We start from the raw sequence: 15,698 nt of genomic DNA, 5'->3' as shown, positions 1-15,698 counted from the left end.
CCGTTTTTGTGCTTAGTGCGTATACGCAAGGGTCAGAGTTTGCGTGGAGGACCGCACATTTTCCCGTCAAGTTAGTATTTTATAAATCGCAGTGCGTAGAAACTGGCGTAGCCTACGCCATCTTTTGAGCGTATATATCCCTTTATAAATGAGGCCCCTGGTCCTTTCATCAGACGGGAAGCGAAAGAACGAGCAAGACCCATTGCTGGTATGATAACAACCTGGTACTAAGCAGACCTGGAAACATTCGGGGCTTAGCCCACAGTGGCGGCGCTACAGTCACATTTTCTACTGCAAGACTCCCCACACGCACATACACAATTGCGCCATCTGGTGTCACAAACGTGTGCCTGCATTAGCTTTGTTACGGCAATGGATTGTGGGAGATTCTCATAGCACGTGAGGATCTCTTGAGGGTAAGGTGCCTGTATTATCTCGGTGGACAAAATGTATGTTTTTATTTTATAAGGACAATAACGTACTGTTGTGTTTGTTTAGTTTAATGTTAATTGTTTAATGCTCACAGTCACAGCAACATGTTTTTTGTGTGATTGGCTATTTGTTTTATATGATTTATCAACGTGATCATCAATAGCTAATCTGAGCACCAGAACCCAGCTCACGTGTCCTTTTATGCTGTCCATTGAAATGCAGGTATGTGAGTTTTGTACACCAGTTTATTTATGTGTAATGTTTCACATTGCTCCACATGATGCCTCGACTACAAAGTCTTCCATGTTTCTACGCTTCTTCCTCTGTGTCACAGTTTGGGGAATATCAAGATCATTGCACAGGGCCTTGGTCTTGTCATAGACCTCATGTGCTTTCTCGTTACTTCGGTAACTTTTCAGTGTGTTCTCAACTGCTGTTTTGTAATCTACTGCCTGCACCAAGTCAATTGTTTCTTTCTGCAGGTATTTGTGCAGGCCCTGAGTGGTTGAGAGCAGTGTCTGGAACATGACAGCATGTAGATGGTACTGCATGTTCAAAGCTTGCTTTCCAGTCCCTTTGCTAGAGGGGCTGAAAGGCTCCCTAAAGTCTTGATCAAAGCAGGGAGGTGGTTTTGTACACCAGTTTGTATAAGTTTAATGTTTCACATTGCTTGTGAAAAATATACTACCACTATACGATCACTGATGTTTTGTTGTTGACTGGACACTTATTTTGTAAAAGAGATAGCATGAGAGGATCTCTTAAGCAATGCAGCTCACGTGTCCTTTTTATATGCTGTCCATTGAAATGCAGGAAAGTAATCACCAGCTCTGAGTGATCTGTTGCCGAGGGGACACTACACCGGAGTTACATAAGCAGAGATAAAGTGCTATTTTGGGGGGAACTCACCTCCTCTGGGGTCCCCCAGGAAGATCTTTTTAAATACTGAAGTTAAAAGCATCAATCTTGTGCACTTTGAGAGCAACATCAAGAGATATGATACATCTCTCAACACCCAGATGTCAAAAAGAAATCAAAGAATCAGAATCAGAAACGGGTTTATTATTTAAAAACACTTCATTTTCCAATTAAATCATAAACTATGTCAAATTATTAGAAGTTGTTAGTAATCAGATTAAACAGAAAAAAGGGATTGAAGGAGGAAATAATAATCCCTCATCACTTGCTGTTTCCCTCATCTCTTACAGCTTCCCTCATCACTTGCTGTTTGCGGTTGAAATTATCTCTTTTGCTGGCCAAACATGCTGGATGGAAAGCAGTGATGTCTCACTTGCCTTGGCCCTGTATCTGCAGTCCCTAAATCAGTCATGTTACCCTTTGACTCTTGTCTGTTCTGGGGTTCCTGTTCATTGTTGTTCTTGTCTGTTGTATCTCCTCCTTGTGTGTCCCTTTCTCCTGTTCTCCTTTCTTCATCCTCTACTCTGTTTGGCTCATCTGTGATGACTGTGGGTAAACACAAACAAGTATGTAAGTCAATCAGTTTCCAGCTCTGACAAATAAATGAATTTCAAGATACACACATTTGTCTTCATTAAAATGAGTGTCACCACACTGTCACAAAATGTAATACTAACCAATTGAAAATAGTTACATTTACATTGGAAACCTCTTGTAGATATCACTGTTAGAGTAGGTATCTGCCAATAGGACAGAATCATTCCTATACAAATGCAGTTTGAGTAATTCACTTAATACTTAAAACTTTAATATAGTCATTTTCACTTAATTTTTTTAATTTTCACTTAGTCATCTTTCTGCATTCAACACTAAGGAAAGCTGTACAATTTGACATGATAATGAGGAAAAAAGGCCTCCGACAATGCAGATCATTTTTTGATCATATCAATTTTATGATGCGGGTCAAGGCTTAATATTTGGGAGCATAGTGTCCCTTCCCCCTTTCAGGAGCCCCACTGGATTGGCTTTGATCTGAAATATTTGTATAAAAAGCTTGTTAGCTGGCTGTCCATCTCATAATGTTTACATTGCTGGAGACACTGAAATGGTTAACTGTCAGACAGAGGTCAACTTATATTTTATTAAATTTTGTCAGAAATATTACAGTGACTCACTCACCAGATATATTATCACAAAGGTTTATAGCGCAATATGCACAACATAACTATCAAACATGACATACAATAGAAGGAAGGTTTGTATTACCCAAATCTAAATCAAATATGGGACAGAAAACAGTCATGTACAGAGCCATGATCAGCTGGAACTCTTTACCGGTTCACATCATTCAGGAAAATTCTCAAGTACATTTCAAAAGGTTGCTAAACAATTATTAAAGTATTACAAAGTACATTTGAACTGTGCTATGTATGCATATATTATTATGTACACTTATTTGTATTTACTTTTGTTTGGCCTTAGGATGGCGATAATTGGATGACCATTTTAGTTTCACTTCATTTCACTGTAAATAGCATGAAATTATGAGCTGTTTTGTTTTGATTTAATTTTGTTGTATGTATGTTTATGTATGTTTTGAGTGTGTGACGACCCCAGGAAGAATAGCCAATGCTCATGCTAGTGCTAATGGGGATCCTAATAAAGACAATAAAAGACAATAGAAACTAGCTGTCAATAGGAAATATCAATCAGAAGAATTATATTTTCATGCAAACATCTGTCACAAAAAGAGGTTGCACATTTAAATGCAGGTGTTGTTATGGCAACGTCAGTGGCCAGACAGCCACATTTACTGCTGCAAATACGTTCAAACATGCTGTCGACACGTAAAGCAGTGGCAACTATGCCACCATTTCAGCTGACTTTTTCTCAGAAATACTGTCACATAATGTCCATATATATTTCAGTGCTGGGTTGATGCTTAGCTAAGCTAACTATGAAACACTTTAACTGACAGGACTCAGGATCAACTGTGTACTACTGTAAGGTAGCTTCTAGCTTCATGTCGAACACAGACAGTAAGTCAACATTTCCCAGAGAGCTTTCTTTGAAATCACCAAGTAACGCTAAAAAACACAACATTTAGATTGTATGACAAAGTGTTTATTTAATATATCTGGCTAGCTATAGCTACTTGCTAACGGTTTAGCTTACCCGCGCGATTCAAAGTAACGTCAACGTAGCTATAATTTATGCTTTGCTTACATGTTGACATAACTTGTAAGTTTACTGACAGGTACATACCTTGTTCACCTGGCTCCGGTGGTGGCTCTGGGGTTGTTGTGTGAGCCACCACTTGAGAATTGTCATCTTTTGTATTAAAGAAATGTCTAATGTCCGCGTCCGGGGCTGACAGTTTAAAGTTTAAACATTGTCACAGAGGAGAGGTACGTACCTGTCAACCAATAAAACACGTTTATTTCCATGCAACTCTCTGATTGGTCTGGTGGCGTCGTCTTGCCTCCTGAACATGGGAAATTACAATTCTGCCGTCCGTCCTATAGGTAAAGTAGGTTAATGTATTATATTATTGAGGGAGAATTTGTCCAGGGCTAAAGAGCTTTAGCCCCCGGATGCCTACCCCAGGCGACGCCCCTGCTAAGCACACAGGCATCTTGTTAAAGTTATCTTATCTTATGCCACTTATCTTAGCTGATCCTAGCTATTATCTATATTATAATTATTATTATTATATCTCTTAGTGGAGGAAAACAGTTATGACATCACTTACGCGACTCTGGGATTTGTAGTCTTTCTAGTGCGTATTTTTCATAGTCTTATATTTCAACAGTTTTACGACAAACTGTGACTTTTTTGACATGGAAATTATTATTTAAGATTGACATACATCATATGTGTAATTCGTGGCACAATTCAAACGGGATCGAAAGATAATCTTTCTCTCTCCATTGACTTCAATACAAACTTTTTCCGAAATAAGGTCCCATGAGTCCCACCGGACTTCACAGAAGTTTCGTTTTCCCAGTAAACTGCAGTTTGTGTGGTTGTGCTTGTTATGGGTACCGGGGCGTCCGGCTTTGTGAAGTTAGTCATAATTATAATGATTGGACTAAAGAAGAGCGGGCAAAAGGGACCTAAGTAAAGCCAATAGATCCACAACATGAAGCAGATTCAGACGCACAATCCAGTTTGGTTGTCACCTGGTTAATACTGGCTTTTAGCCGCGTACCCCGTTTTAATTCGAGTACAGACTCCGCATTTGTTGTTTTCGGTGTACGCCGATAAATATAAAAAGCACATCTTGTGTGATGTTGTATTCCAAGGTGTAGATGGGAAATGTAGTCAGATTAGTCGAAGCTTCATTTGAGTAGTTTCAGTAAGGAACTACAGTTCCCATGGTTCATAGCATGCGAGCGAGTGGTGTTGACATCTGCCGGTAGGCCAGCAGTCACACGCTTCTCACAGACCGTTCTGCAAAGCGATTTGGAAGGTAGGCCTAGTTACATATTGAAATATGAAGTTTTAGACTGCCTTACAAGCTAATACTTTGTGGCAATTGGTTTGACATTGACAGTTTTCCACAGCACTGAAGCTAACGTTCCATTAAAAGGGTTTTAGAAATGACAGCCAGGCTTGGCAAGCTAACACCAGCTAGCAACACAGACAACATTAGGAAGCATATTTGTATTTTATAACGTCTTGTGTAACTTCTTATGTATGTGGCATAAGAAAACATATCGTTTAAACAGTAATAAAAGCAAGACATGGCGTTAACGCCTGCACAGAATGACGTTAGGTGGATTAAAAAAGCTGGCTTAATCATTTTTGTTGTCACGTTATCATGTTATAGTTATAAAGTTGGCATTATGTCTTTTGGAATCGATAGTATCCAGTAGCCTATTCAATTTGCCGAACATCTACCATGCAGTCTTTGTTCCATTAATAATTTGACTTTTATAACAGGTATCCCAAACACTCTACCAACACAATGGAGCTTCATTGCGTATAACTTTCAGCTATTACAGTCATATATTTAGCTGTTATCAGGTGTTTTTTAGGACCCATTTTATGCCGAAGAATTAAAAAAAAGACCCCAACGACGTGTAACATCTGCTAATACTGTCCATGTTTGTATGTGTGATTTTCGATCAGAACAACTTAACGTACCTGTTTTCTATAGGAGTTGAGTGTGTATCTCTAGACACGTTATGTACTATTGATGCCCAGAGGTGGGAGAAGTACTCAGATCTTGTACTTGAGTAAAGTACCAGAGAGTAGGAATAGTCTGCTACAAGTAAAAGTCCTGCATTCACAATGTTACTCAAGTAAAAGTACAAAAGTATAAGCATCAAAATATACTTAGAGTACCAAAAGTGAAAATATGTATTATGCAGATTGGGTTATTTTGCGCTCACCCTAACCCAGAATCAGTTGTATTACCAAGTAGGTTCACACAAACAAGGAAGAAGAATACGTAGCATAAATAGTACTATTCTAAAAGTACAATGTTTACCTCTGAATTGTAGTGAGGTAGAAGTACAAAGAAGCAGCACATGGAGATAATCCTCTAAAGTACAAGTACCTCAAAATTGTTCTTAAGTACAGTACTTGATTAAACGTACTTAGTTACTTTACACCACTGTTGATAACTATGTCATGAAGTAACCATTCTACCATGAAGGTTCATTTCATGTATCTCTGTATCTGTGTGATAGAACCTTCTGGAGGAGCAGTGTTTGGATGAGAGCATCAGAGAACAATGTCTCCTCCTCGACTCACAGGGGCTCTGCGCTCCTTCTCCACTGTCAGCAAGAAGGAGGATTTTAATGAACAGCTCTACGATCTGAAGGTGAGACCAGCTCATGGGTAATGGGAAGTCTGTCTCTATTGTCACTATATAACATAAGTTTGCGCTGATCTGCAAATCAGGGGGTCAGCACTTTGTTCCGAGCCCCTGATGTCTACATTTTAAACGAGGCCCTTTAGTGTTAGTCGTAGTCATCTTTGCCATTGCCTCTCCTCTCACTCCCCTGTGTCATGCAGGCAAACGGCCTCGGAGCTTTAACATTGTGTCCCCACAGGTGCGTATTGGTATGACCGTGATAGTTGATTCGGCTTGATCAACACATTCATAAAACAATGTCTTCTTCAGATAATAACAGGACAAAGCTGAGGCACAGTGTCAGAGAGCCGTAAGGATATCGTGGAGTTGACCCTATCAGGAGGATAGCTCCCTGCAGCCAGTCACTCTCTGCTAGGAACAGACTGGTTATGGAATGTTGATTATTATCTTAGAAGTATTTAAATATCGAGGAGAGAGCAAGAGAAGGCAAAAGTTTGTTGGGCAGAAGCTGTGTCACTACGGTGACTCAGCTTATGTCTATATGCTCAGGCTGTAACTTTGAATAGATTAAAACCTTTTAAGTTGATATGGCCTACTTGTCACACGTGTCACACGTAGTTCGGGGACAAATACTGATTAAAGTCTATTTTTAGAATAATAACAAACGACCACAGTGTTCATGCTGGGCCCTTTCTCATTTCTCGAACTCCCCTCCTCGACTCCCCTCCTCGATACTTAGTCCCGCCCACAGGAGATGCGAGCGGAGGAGCCGAGGAGGGGAATCGAGGAGAGAGGAGGGGAAGCAGCAGGCGGTTAGAGAAATGAGAACTCCTCTCCTTTGAGCGGTCATTTTAAAGAGACGTCCATTAATGATGACAGGAGGCACAGCAGCCCTCTGTCTGATGGACAGATGTGTTCATGATGACTTATATATTTACTTTGATTCATTCACAGTGCGGTATAATGAGACAATAATGGCTACAGATGCGGACACACACACACACATATATATGTATATATTTATATAAATATATACAATTTCAGAATCAAGCAGAGCACTCTCATAATAACGTAACACTATCAGAGACTGGATATATCCCCCCCCCCTCTCTGGTCGCTACAATGAGGAAAATAAATTACGGGCCAAATGTTTTATTTACAAGTATTAAAAGTAAGCAGAGGACACCAAACCAACTGAGACCTGTCTGTCCGCTGCATCGACGCACACACTGTACCACACACACCTACACCACACACACGCATATACAGCTCCTAAAACAGGCTACAGCCGTGGTGTATTTTATTGTGAAGCACTAAATGGTTTTAGAAAAATATCGACTCTTTGTTTGTAGATATCTACTAAACTAAAGCAAAAAGAGTAGGCCTGTTCTACTGAGTGATATATATTATACACACTGCTCTGCTTTCTGCACGGACATCACAGCTGTTCTCACTGTAAACATCGCGTCGCGATGAGAGCAGTTAATAAAATAATATCCAGGGGATGCATGCAGAGCTGTCATTGGCTGAGATAAGTCCGGCCATGCGTCACGACTCTTTGAAACATCTCTGTTGCCGGAAATGCATCCACGAAGCAGCCGTGGAGGACCCATCAGTGTATCCTCGGTTATAGCTCCTCCAGAGAGCCTCCTCGACGCTCGATCCTCGGTCCTCGAAGTGCATTTAGAGAAATGAGATGTCCTTCAACATGGCGTGCTGAAATTCATTTCCGGGTCACTACCGGAGGATCGAGGAGTCGAGGAGGGGGATTTGATGAAATGAGAAAGGGCCCTGGTGTGCAACCACTTGACCCAGGAAGTGTTTCAGCCTAACGCCGGTGCGCTGTCTCTGTGAATGCTGACGATAAAGCCTGACAGAGATCTCTCTGACATCAAACTGCTGTTTTGTCAAATGCACATGACGCGTGCAAATGCTATTCTAGTTTCTGACCTCCGTTGAAGTTTTTACCGCGATGTCCACTGCTTGCAGATGGACAATATCTGGGTGGATTGTTTGCTTTATCCTCACTGGTTTGCTTTCAAACATTTCTACCTGTGTTTTGCATCTTATTTTGGCTTTCACCATTTAATCAGCATTCCAATCATTATTGCTTTTCACTCTTATCTTACTGATTTGTTTTTTCAGATCAGTTGCCTCTTCGTGAGACGAAATGAAATTGGGTGCCGATTAAGCTGTTCCCTGTACCTGGCTCACCTCCAGTTAAATGCTCTCAGCAGAAAAAGTGCTTCTCCAGAGGAAAGAAGCCTGAAGCCGCTCTGACATTATCTCTCAGCCTGTGCTAAAATGCTTAGTTTTAGAAGGCATGGAGCTGTAGATTGTAATGGAGTCATTGTGTTAATGCCTCTCCTGACCTCCGAGCTGCTCACTTTTAATACCTCACTGCTCTATCGGCAGACGCTTCAAAATAAGCTTATTCTCATTAACACTGGATTTTCTACAGAAATACACATACTACTAAAGATGCATTTGGAACTACAATTTGAAAGCTCAGTATCAAAATTGCATTCATTTGTGCCAGTGTTAAAAGTCAGGTGTTATATATGCACCATTTTCAAATGATAGCACTAGTTTGAGGTGAATCTGAAAAAATCAGTTGCATTATGGGAACGTTTCGGAAATATGGAGAGATTAAAGAGGGACATCACTACATAACACTCACGTTTCTATTGGCTTCCGCTCCAAAACATTGCACTTGATAGGGGCAGTATGTCCCCAAACGGTTGACCAATCAAAACAGAGCCAGCCAGCTAACCAATCAATCAGAGCAGACTGGGCTCTGGTTTCAGACAGAGGGTGAAAAGAGGTGCTGCATAAATAAAGAGCTTTTTGAGCATTAAAGCATGGAGACATGTCCCAGTCGAGGCACAGCATAGGATTTGGTGTTCTCTTTAACATTAATGGCATATCTGATAGCCACGACAGTTGTCCTTACATCCAAGCTAACAACATTATTTATTTACTTATGAATGCTTTTTTCACTTCATCCTGCTTTGACAAAATATTGGACTTCTTTTGTCTTATCCGAGGCTTTGTGGGCGGTTAAAATACCTGTCATTATGACAGCAGTAAGTGCTCCTGCTGTCCTTGTTGAAATGAAATCGTTTTTCTCCCTGTGCTTCATGTTAGACCAAGCGGCTGAAGAGGCGGGAGCTGTTTGCCAGAGAGGGTCTGACGTGGCAGAAGATTGTCCATCTCTGCTCGGAGCATCAGGACAACGCTAAACAGCAAGCTGAACTGAAGAGCCTCCTTCAGGCAGCCAAGGAAATTGGTAATTAACTCCTCAGCCTCAAATCCATTTTCCTGTCTTTCAATGTATTTTCATGTTTGTGTTACACTGATGAAAACACAGTTAAAAATAACACAAAGCCCTTTTCTCTTTGCGACTAAAAGTGATTATGAAACACTTGCCAGCTCCATGTTATCGTTTTGTGCCTTTGAAACATCTGGAGTATAAATCATCGTGGGTTTAAAGAAAGATCGCTCGGTCTGGCTTTAATAAACGACCCACTGAACAGATTTAGAGGCATGTTGTCATGCAGACTGTTTCATTCTATCTGTCCAGGATTTGAGGGGCATTTTATCTTTGTGAAGTAAAGGAAGAATTGTTTTTGTTGCTAACAAGTTAGAGAAATTACATATTAGATTGTTTGCCGAAACTAGGGTACTAAAAAAGAACATCTTTGAGCATTATATGTTGACTTTGTCTGCAGTGCTTGTATTTTAAATGATAAAGTATCAACTAAATATCCACAGGGAATCATAAAAATACATTTAAAATAAAAACAACTGGTGAATGAGAAGTAAATAGTTTGACTGCATTCGTTAGCAGATAGCAGCATCTCCTTTATCTGAGATAGAACGGACATTGCAGACACAAATACAATCTGATGTCTCCTCAGTGCTATCCTCTTCTAAATAAATAATTAGCCTCAATAATGGGATGTGTAAACAAACATCAGCGTAAAACTAATATAACATATTATAAGCTAAGCCATATTTCCTAAACATTAGAAAGGCTTAGTTGTATGGATGACTGTAAATCAGCTACTGGCAGAGAATGGCAGTTCATATCATTTGCTCATACATGTGTTCTTAAAGAGGACACATTATTCTCACTTTCAGGTGTATATCAGTATGTAGTGTCTCTACTTTAAAGAGTCCTCTCCTGCTGATGTTCAGGTGTATATCAGTATGTAGTGTCTCTACTTTAAAGAGTCCTCTCCTGCTGATGTTCAGGTGTATATCAGTATGTAGTGTCTCTACTTTAAAGAGTCCTCTCCTGCTGATGTTCAGGTGTGTATCAGTATGTAGTGTCTCTACTTTAAAGAGTCCTCTCCTGCTGATGTTCAGGTGTGTATCAGTATGTAGTGTCTACTTTAAAGAGTCCTCTCCTTCTGATGTGCAGGTGTATATCAGTATGTAGTGTCTCTACTTTAAAGAGTCCTCTCCTGCTGATGTTCAGGTGTATATCAGTATGTAGTGTCTCTACTTTAAAGAGTCCTCTCCTGCTGATGTTCAGGTGTATATCAGTATGTAGTGTCTCTACTTTAAAGAGTCCTCTCCTGCTGATGTTCAGGTGTATATCAGTATGTAGTGTCTCTACATGTCTCCATGCTTTAATGTTCAAAAAGCTCTTGATTGTTCTCATACTGCCTGTGCTGCAGCACCTCTTTTCACCCTCTGTCTGAAACCAGAGCCCAGTCTGCTCTGATTGGTTAGCTGGCCGGCTCTGTTGTGATTGGTCAACCGCTTCGAGGTGCCCTACATGCACAACAACAATCTAACACACTGCACCAAAGGGAGAAACCCATAATATGACCTCTTTAATATCCAGAACATTACATGAAATGTCATCATAAAAACAATGTTTATTTTATTTATTATTTTATTATTTTTTTAGAACATTTACAAAATAAATCATATTTACTCAGGAGACAGGTGTTTAACAGCATGCCGTACACGCTGTAATCCTCCCTCTACCACTTTAAGAGTTAAAGGTCCCATGTCATGCTTTCCAGTTATCACCCGTCCCCTTGTGTTATGAAGCTTGTGCTGCATGTAAACGGTCTGCAGAGTCAAAACCCTCAAAGTACACCCTGTAGCGAGTAAACTCTCACACAGAGAAGACCTGTCTGCGCTGCCCCAGAACGCCTCGTTGGACATTTCTCTTTTTACATTTTCTTTTTCCGGGCATACTGACATAATGCTGCGGAGCTCCACACACACACACACACACACACACACTCACTCACTCACTCACTCACTCACTCACTCACTCACTCACTCACTCAGCCTTATATTTTCTCAGCCGCAGTGCTCCGTGGAGCTTTGCACACACACACACACACACACACACACACACACACACACACACACACACACACACACACACACACACACACACACACACACACACACACACACACACACACACACACACACACACACACACACACACACAGCTCTGTACACTCACAGCCTGAGCTCCCTCAGGCTGTGAGTGTGTGTGTGTGCTCAGGCTGAGTTCCGCGGTGTCTCGCTGTCTCGCAGACCCCACGCAGCAACCAGGAAACCACACCAGTAATCCAGCTCACACTGTCCGCTCCTCGAGCCTCAGAGGGCGGAGCAGCGAGCCCCGCAACGTCCCGCCCACACGGCACCCAGACCCCACACAGCATTCTCATCTGTTTGTCATAACTGGTGTCATTTTCTGGTTGCTAACGTTATTGTAACACATAAACACTGATGTTCCGCTGTAACGGTGGTGGACTCATCAGAACAGAGGGGGCGAGCTGACCAATCAGAGCACAGTGGGCCCACAGGGAGGGGTGGGCAGGAGCTCCAACAAGGCGTGTAGGACAGAGAGTGAATACACAGACTATACAGAGATGCTGTGAGAAACCAATGTGAGTTTGGAACATTGAACAATGTGAATCTACTCTAGTCGACCTCAACGATGGAATTATGATCAGTAGAAATGGCCGTGTCATGTGACCTTTAACTGACCTCCACCAGTCAATTAAGGAGCTCTCTCATAAAAGCTTGTGATGATTTTCACTCAATTTGCTTCTCTATGAGATTATGGCAGTATATTTTCTTCTCTTTCTCCCATCAAGAGTAGCAGTATTTGTTATTGTGATGTTGCACCGTGTTGAACCTGCCCTCCGATAATGCGGCTGGATCCAAATAAAAAGTTCCTCTTAAGCACACTGGAGAGGATGAAAGCAGCCATTCTGCTCGGCTGCTTGCAGCGACGATTCTGATGCTTTTAGACGGTTTTAATTGGTTTAAATCCTTTTCATCTGTTTCCACTTTCCTCTGCCTCTCCAACCTTCTTCCCTCCATTCTCTATCCGTCCCTCTGACATGTTTCCCTCTAATTGGACAATTACTCTGTATTCCCTTTTGTTAAGTGCAGTTCCGGTTAAGCATGAATTGTTTAGAATATTAATTACATAAGGGTCCGGGACTCTAAACAGCGAGCTCATGCTGAGTCTTTACTGCTCAGATGTTTCTTCTCTGAAGCTATAAATAGTGCACAGCTCGGATTGAATGGCCATGAACAACTAATGCTAATTAGTTATAATATACAGTCTGTCCATACGTCTGCGTGTGTGTGCCTGCCTGGTTTCCTCGAGGCTTGAGCCTTAGAATTAGGATCCACAATTTCAGTCTTGGTTTCATCAGACCAGTTAAACTAGTTTCTCACAGTCTGAGAATCCTTTCACCGAGGAGACGTTTCCGTCTGGCCCCTCTGCCTTAACGCCCAGATCTGTGGGGTGTCTGTTTTCCTTCTAGAAGTTTCTCCTAACTCTACCCAGTATCTCTGGAGCTCAGCAGAGTGATCATTGGTCACTTATTTTACCAAGATCCTCCAACCCCCATTTCCGCTGAGTGGAGAGCTCTGTAAATATACTAAGTGACTTTCCACCTCTAATTAAAGAGAACTATGATGTTCAGGTTCATATTTGCATGTTCAGCCTCTATTGCACACGTTTCTATGCTTTAATGTTCAAAAAGCTCTTTATTCTTCTCACTGCCTGTGCTGCAGCACCTCTTTTCACCCTGTGTCTGAAACCAGAGCCCAGTCTGCTCTGATTGGTTAGCTGGCTTCCTCTGTTGTTATTGGTGAACCGCTTAGAGATGTCCCGCCCCTTTACACGTACAATGTGTCGAAGCTCGAGCCAAAAGAAGCGCAAGTGTTGATCTCATTCTGTTCTGGAGGTAAACAAAGTGGCGTTTCAGGAAGGGGGGGAGTTTGCGGGAGAGAAACATTCACATGAACAAAACCCATGCACTACAGGAAAGGGAAAACCTCGAAAAGCACAATAGCTTAAAATATCTGAGTTCTAAAAGTTGGGTTAGGGAAAGGTGGGAAAAGCCACAGGTGTTGTTTGTTTGTCGTGTGCCCCTACATCACTACATCTCCCTCTAGCTGTAGTGATGGCTGCAAACATGACATCAAAGTTTCCATATGTTGTGTTTTTGTTTCCAGTGGGGACTGAACACGGGCAGGCCGCCGTTGAAAGTGCAGCTGTGTTTCTGTTTGAGACCTTCCACAACAAAGACCATGTGGGCACAGAGGAGACCCGGGCAATCAAGCAAATGTTCGGGCCCTTCCCCTCCTCTGCAGCCGAGGCCTCCTGTGCCTGTGTGGCTCGGCTGGTGGCTCCACTCGGGGACTCCAGGGTGGAGAACTTTATCCAGAGCCTGTCCTCCCGTCACGACCCCCAACGAGGCCCTTCGTTTGGACGTAACATCGCCTTCTCGTACGACTGCTATGCTCTGGACCCGCTGGAGGAGCTGCCCTGCTCCGACGTCAACGAGGAGAACGTGAGCCTCGACTTCATCAACTTCCTCAACCACCAGCCGAGCGGGAGGAATGTCCCCAGTGAGGACGCTTCAGGAAGCTCTCTGAGCTCTGGGGAGGGAGCCATCCTGAGATCAGAGGTGGAGAAGTATCTAAATGGAGGCAACATGATCTCATCCAGCCCGGAGGAGCTCTGCACCTCCCTGTTTGAAATGCTGACCTCCCACAAGAGCGACGACGAGCTGCAGAATGAGGTTCGTGTCACCTGGAAATGCAATCCAACATATCGACACTTTATTTCTTAAATTGGCCTTGGAAATAATCTTGATTCTCACAGGAATGTATTTCTTTGCCCGACATTAAGAAAGATTATCTTCCACTAAGGGCATTACTATTGTTAATGTATTACTATTACCGTACTTTTCGGACTATAAAGCGCACCTGCATATAAGCCGCCGCAGCAGCTAAATTGTCCGTCTGTCTTGCTCTCGTTCTGTCTCTCGGTTCCACTTTTACTTTGGCGCGCTACCTGTCTCACTCTTTTCAGGCCTCCAGCTTTTCCTTCTGGAGCCCGCCGCTTAAAGGTGGCGGGCGCGGACCGGTCATAGAGCCCATAGTGTTAAAGGTGGTTAATTGTACCTGTAAAATCCATAGATTTAGGAGGTTCCCTAGTGGCCGTTAGCTGTACAAAAAAATGGCGAAAAAAGTCGCGGCTTATAGTCCGAAAAGTACGGTAGTTGTGAACCTTGCATGCTTCCCTGAGATGTCAGGTTTCTGCTGAATATTCAAATATTGAAATTGACTGTTTCACTTTGTCATGTGCTTCTTGCTTCTTCCTATTATTCAGTTCTCTGCCCAGTATTAGTGCAGTGCAGCCGCTCCACAGTATACTTTTAAAAGCTTACAGAAGTCACCTCATGTTTTATCTATAACACTTACCTTTGAATGTCTCTGCTCATGATCTGTAAAGTGCAGTGTGCACACTGGTCTCAGTTATGAACTCGCCTGATGGTCAGCCAAAGAGTCAGCCACACTGCACACGAGGTCGAGGAGGTTGTACAGTGTTTAGCGGAGCAAACGTTTTTAAGCTGACTTCGCTAGCCGATAGAATGTTGGCGCAGCCAACAGAAACGCCGCATGCTGCCCTCGGTTTCCTTCCCTCTGTCTCACAGTCAGGTTATTGTGTCTGCTGTTATCCCGTGTGGCTCCGTCAAGGTTAAAAAGGACGTTCTGGGCCTCTCCACTGTTGATCAGGAGTTTAGCGAGCAGCTCTACTCTGATACTTTGGGGATCAATCTGAACTTGAACTTCAAAACGAGCAGTCGACTCTCCACGTGGTTAGTGTGACATACAGTTTGACCTGTCCTCACGGTACCTTTAATGTCTCGGCTATCCTATTGATTCTATAACCTTGACCTTCTGCAGCGGGCCTTCTGGCTTTGATCCAGAGTGTGGATTATCATATGGGGGCCGTCAAGTGTTCCGTGGCCTTTAGACCTTTAGACCTTTTTAGACCTTCCCAGCTTCCTGCATGGCTTGACCTTCATTGGTGTTAAAGACCTTTTGGGATTGTGAGCACCTTACACATAAAGGAGAGGTCAACCCTTAAGACAGCTGCAGCTTTAGGCAGCTGATGAGTAGGCACTGGTGTATCGTCCCATCGATGTCCTCTACCAGTATGCAGGAGTTATGG

General features: G+C 42.5%; 1 protein-coding gene across 1 annotated transcript in view; it reads left to right on the top strand.

Annotated features, from left to right (window-relative positions):
- Window positions 1–4,754: 4,754 nt before the first annotated feature.
- Window positions 4,755–15,698, top strand: part of ascc3 (activating signal cointegrator 1 complex subunit 3) — a 204,200-nt gene continuing 193,256 nt past the window's right edge. The window contains exons 1-4 of the mRNA XM_034101747.2: window positions 4,755–4,822; window positions 6,048–6,181; window positions 9,323–9,464; window positions 13,691–14,259. Of these exons, the coding sequence (XP_033957638.1) occupies window positions 6,092–6,181; window positions 9,323–9,464; window positions 13,691–14,259 (801 nt within the window). The 5' untranslated portion in view covers window positions 4,755–4,822; window positions 6,048–6,091. The remainder of the gene's footprint in view (window positions 4,823–6,047; window positions 6,182–9,322; window positions 9,465–13,690; window positions 14,260–15,698) is intronic.

The sequence above is a fragment of the Pseudochaenichthys georgianus genome, chromosome 16 (genome assembly GCF_902827115.2).
Source record: "Pseudochaenichthys georgianus chromosome 16, fPseGeo1.2, whole genome shotgun sequence".
Classification (NCBI taxonomy): domain Eukaryota; kingdom Metazoa; phylum Chordata; class Actinopteri; order Perciformes; family Channichthyidae; genus Pseudochaenichthys; species Pseudochaenichthys georgianus.
This window is presented reverse-complemented; position numbering and strand designations above follow the sequence as displayed.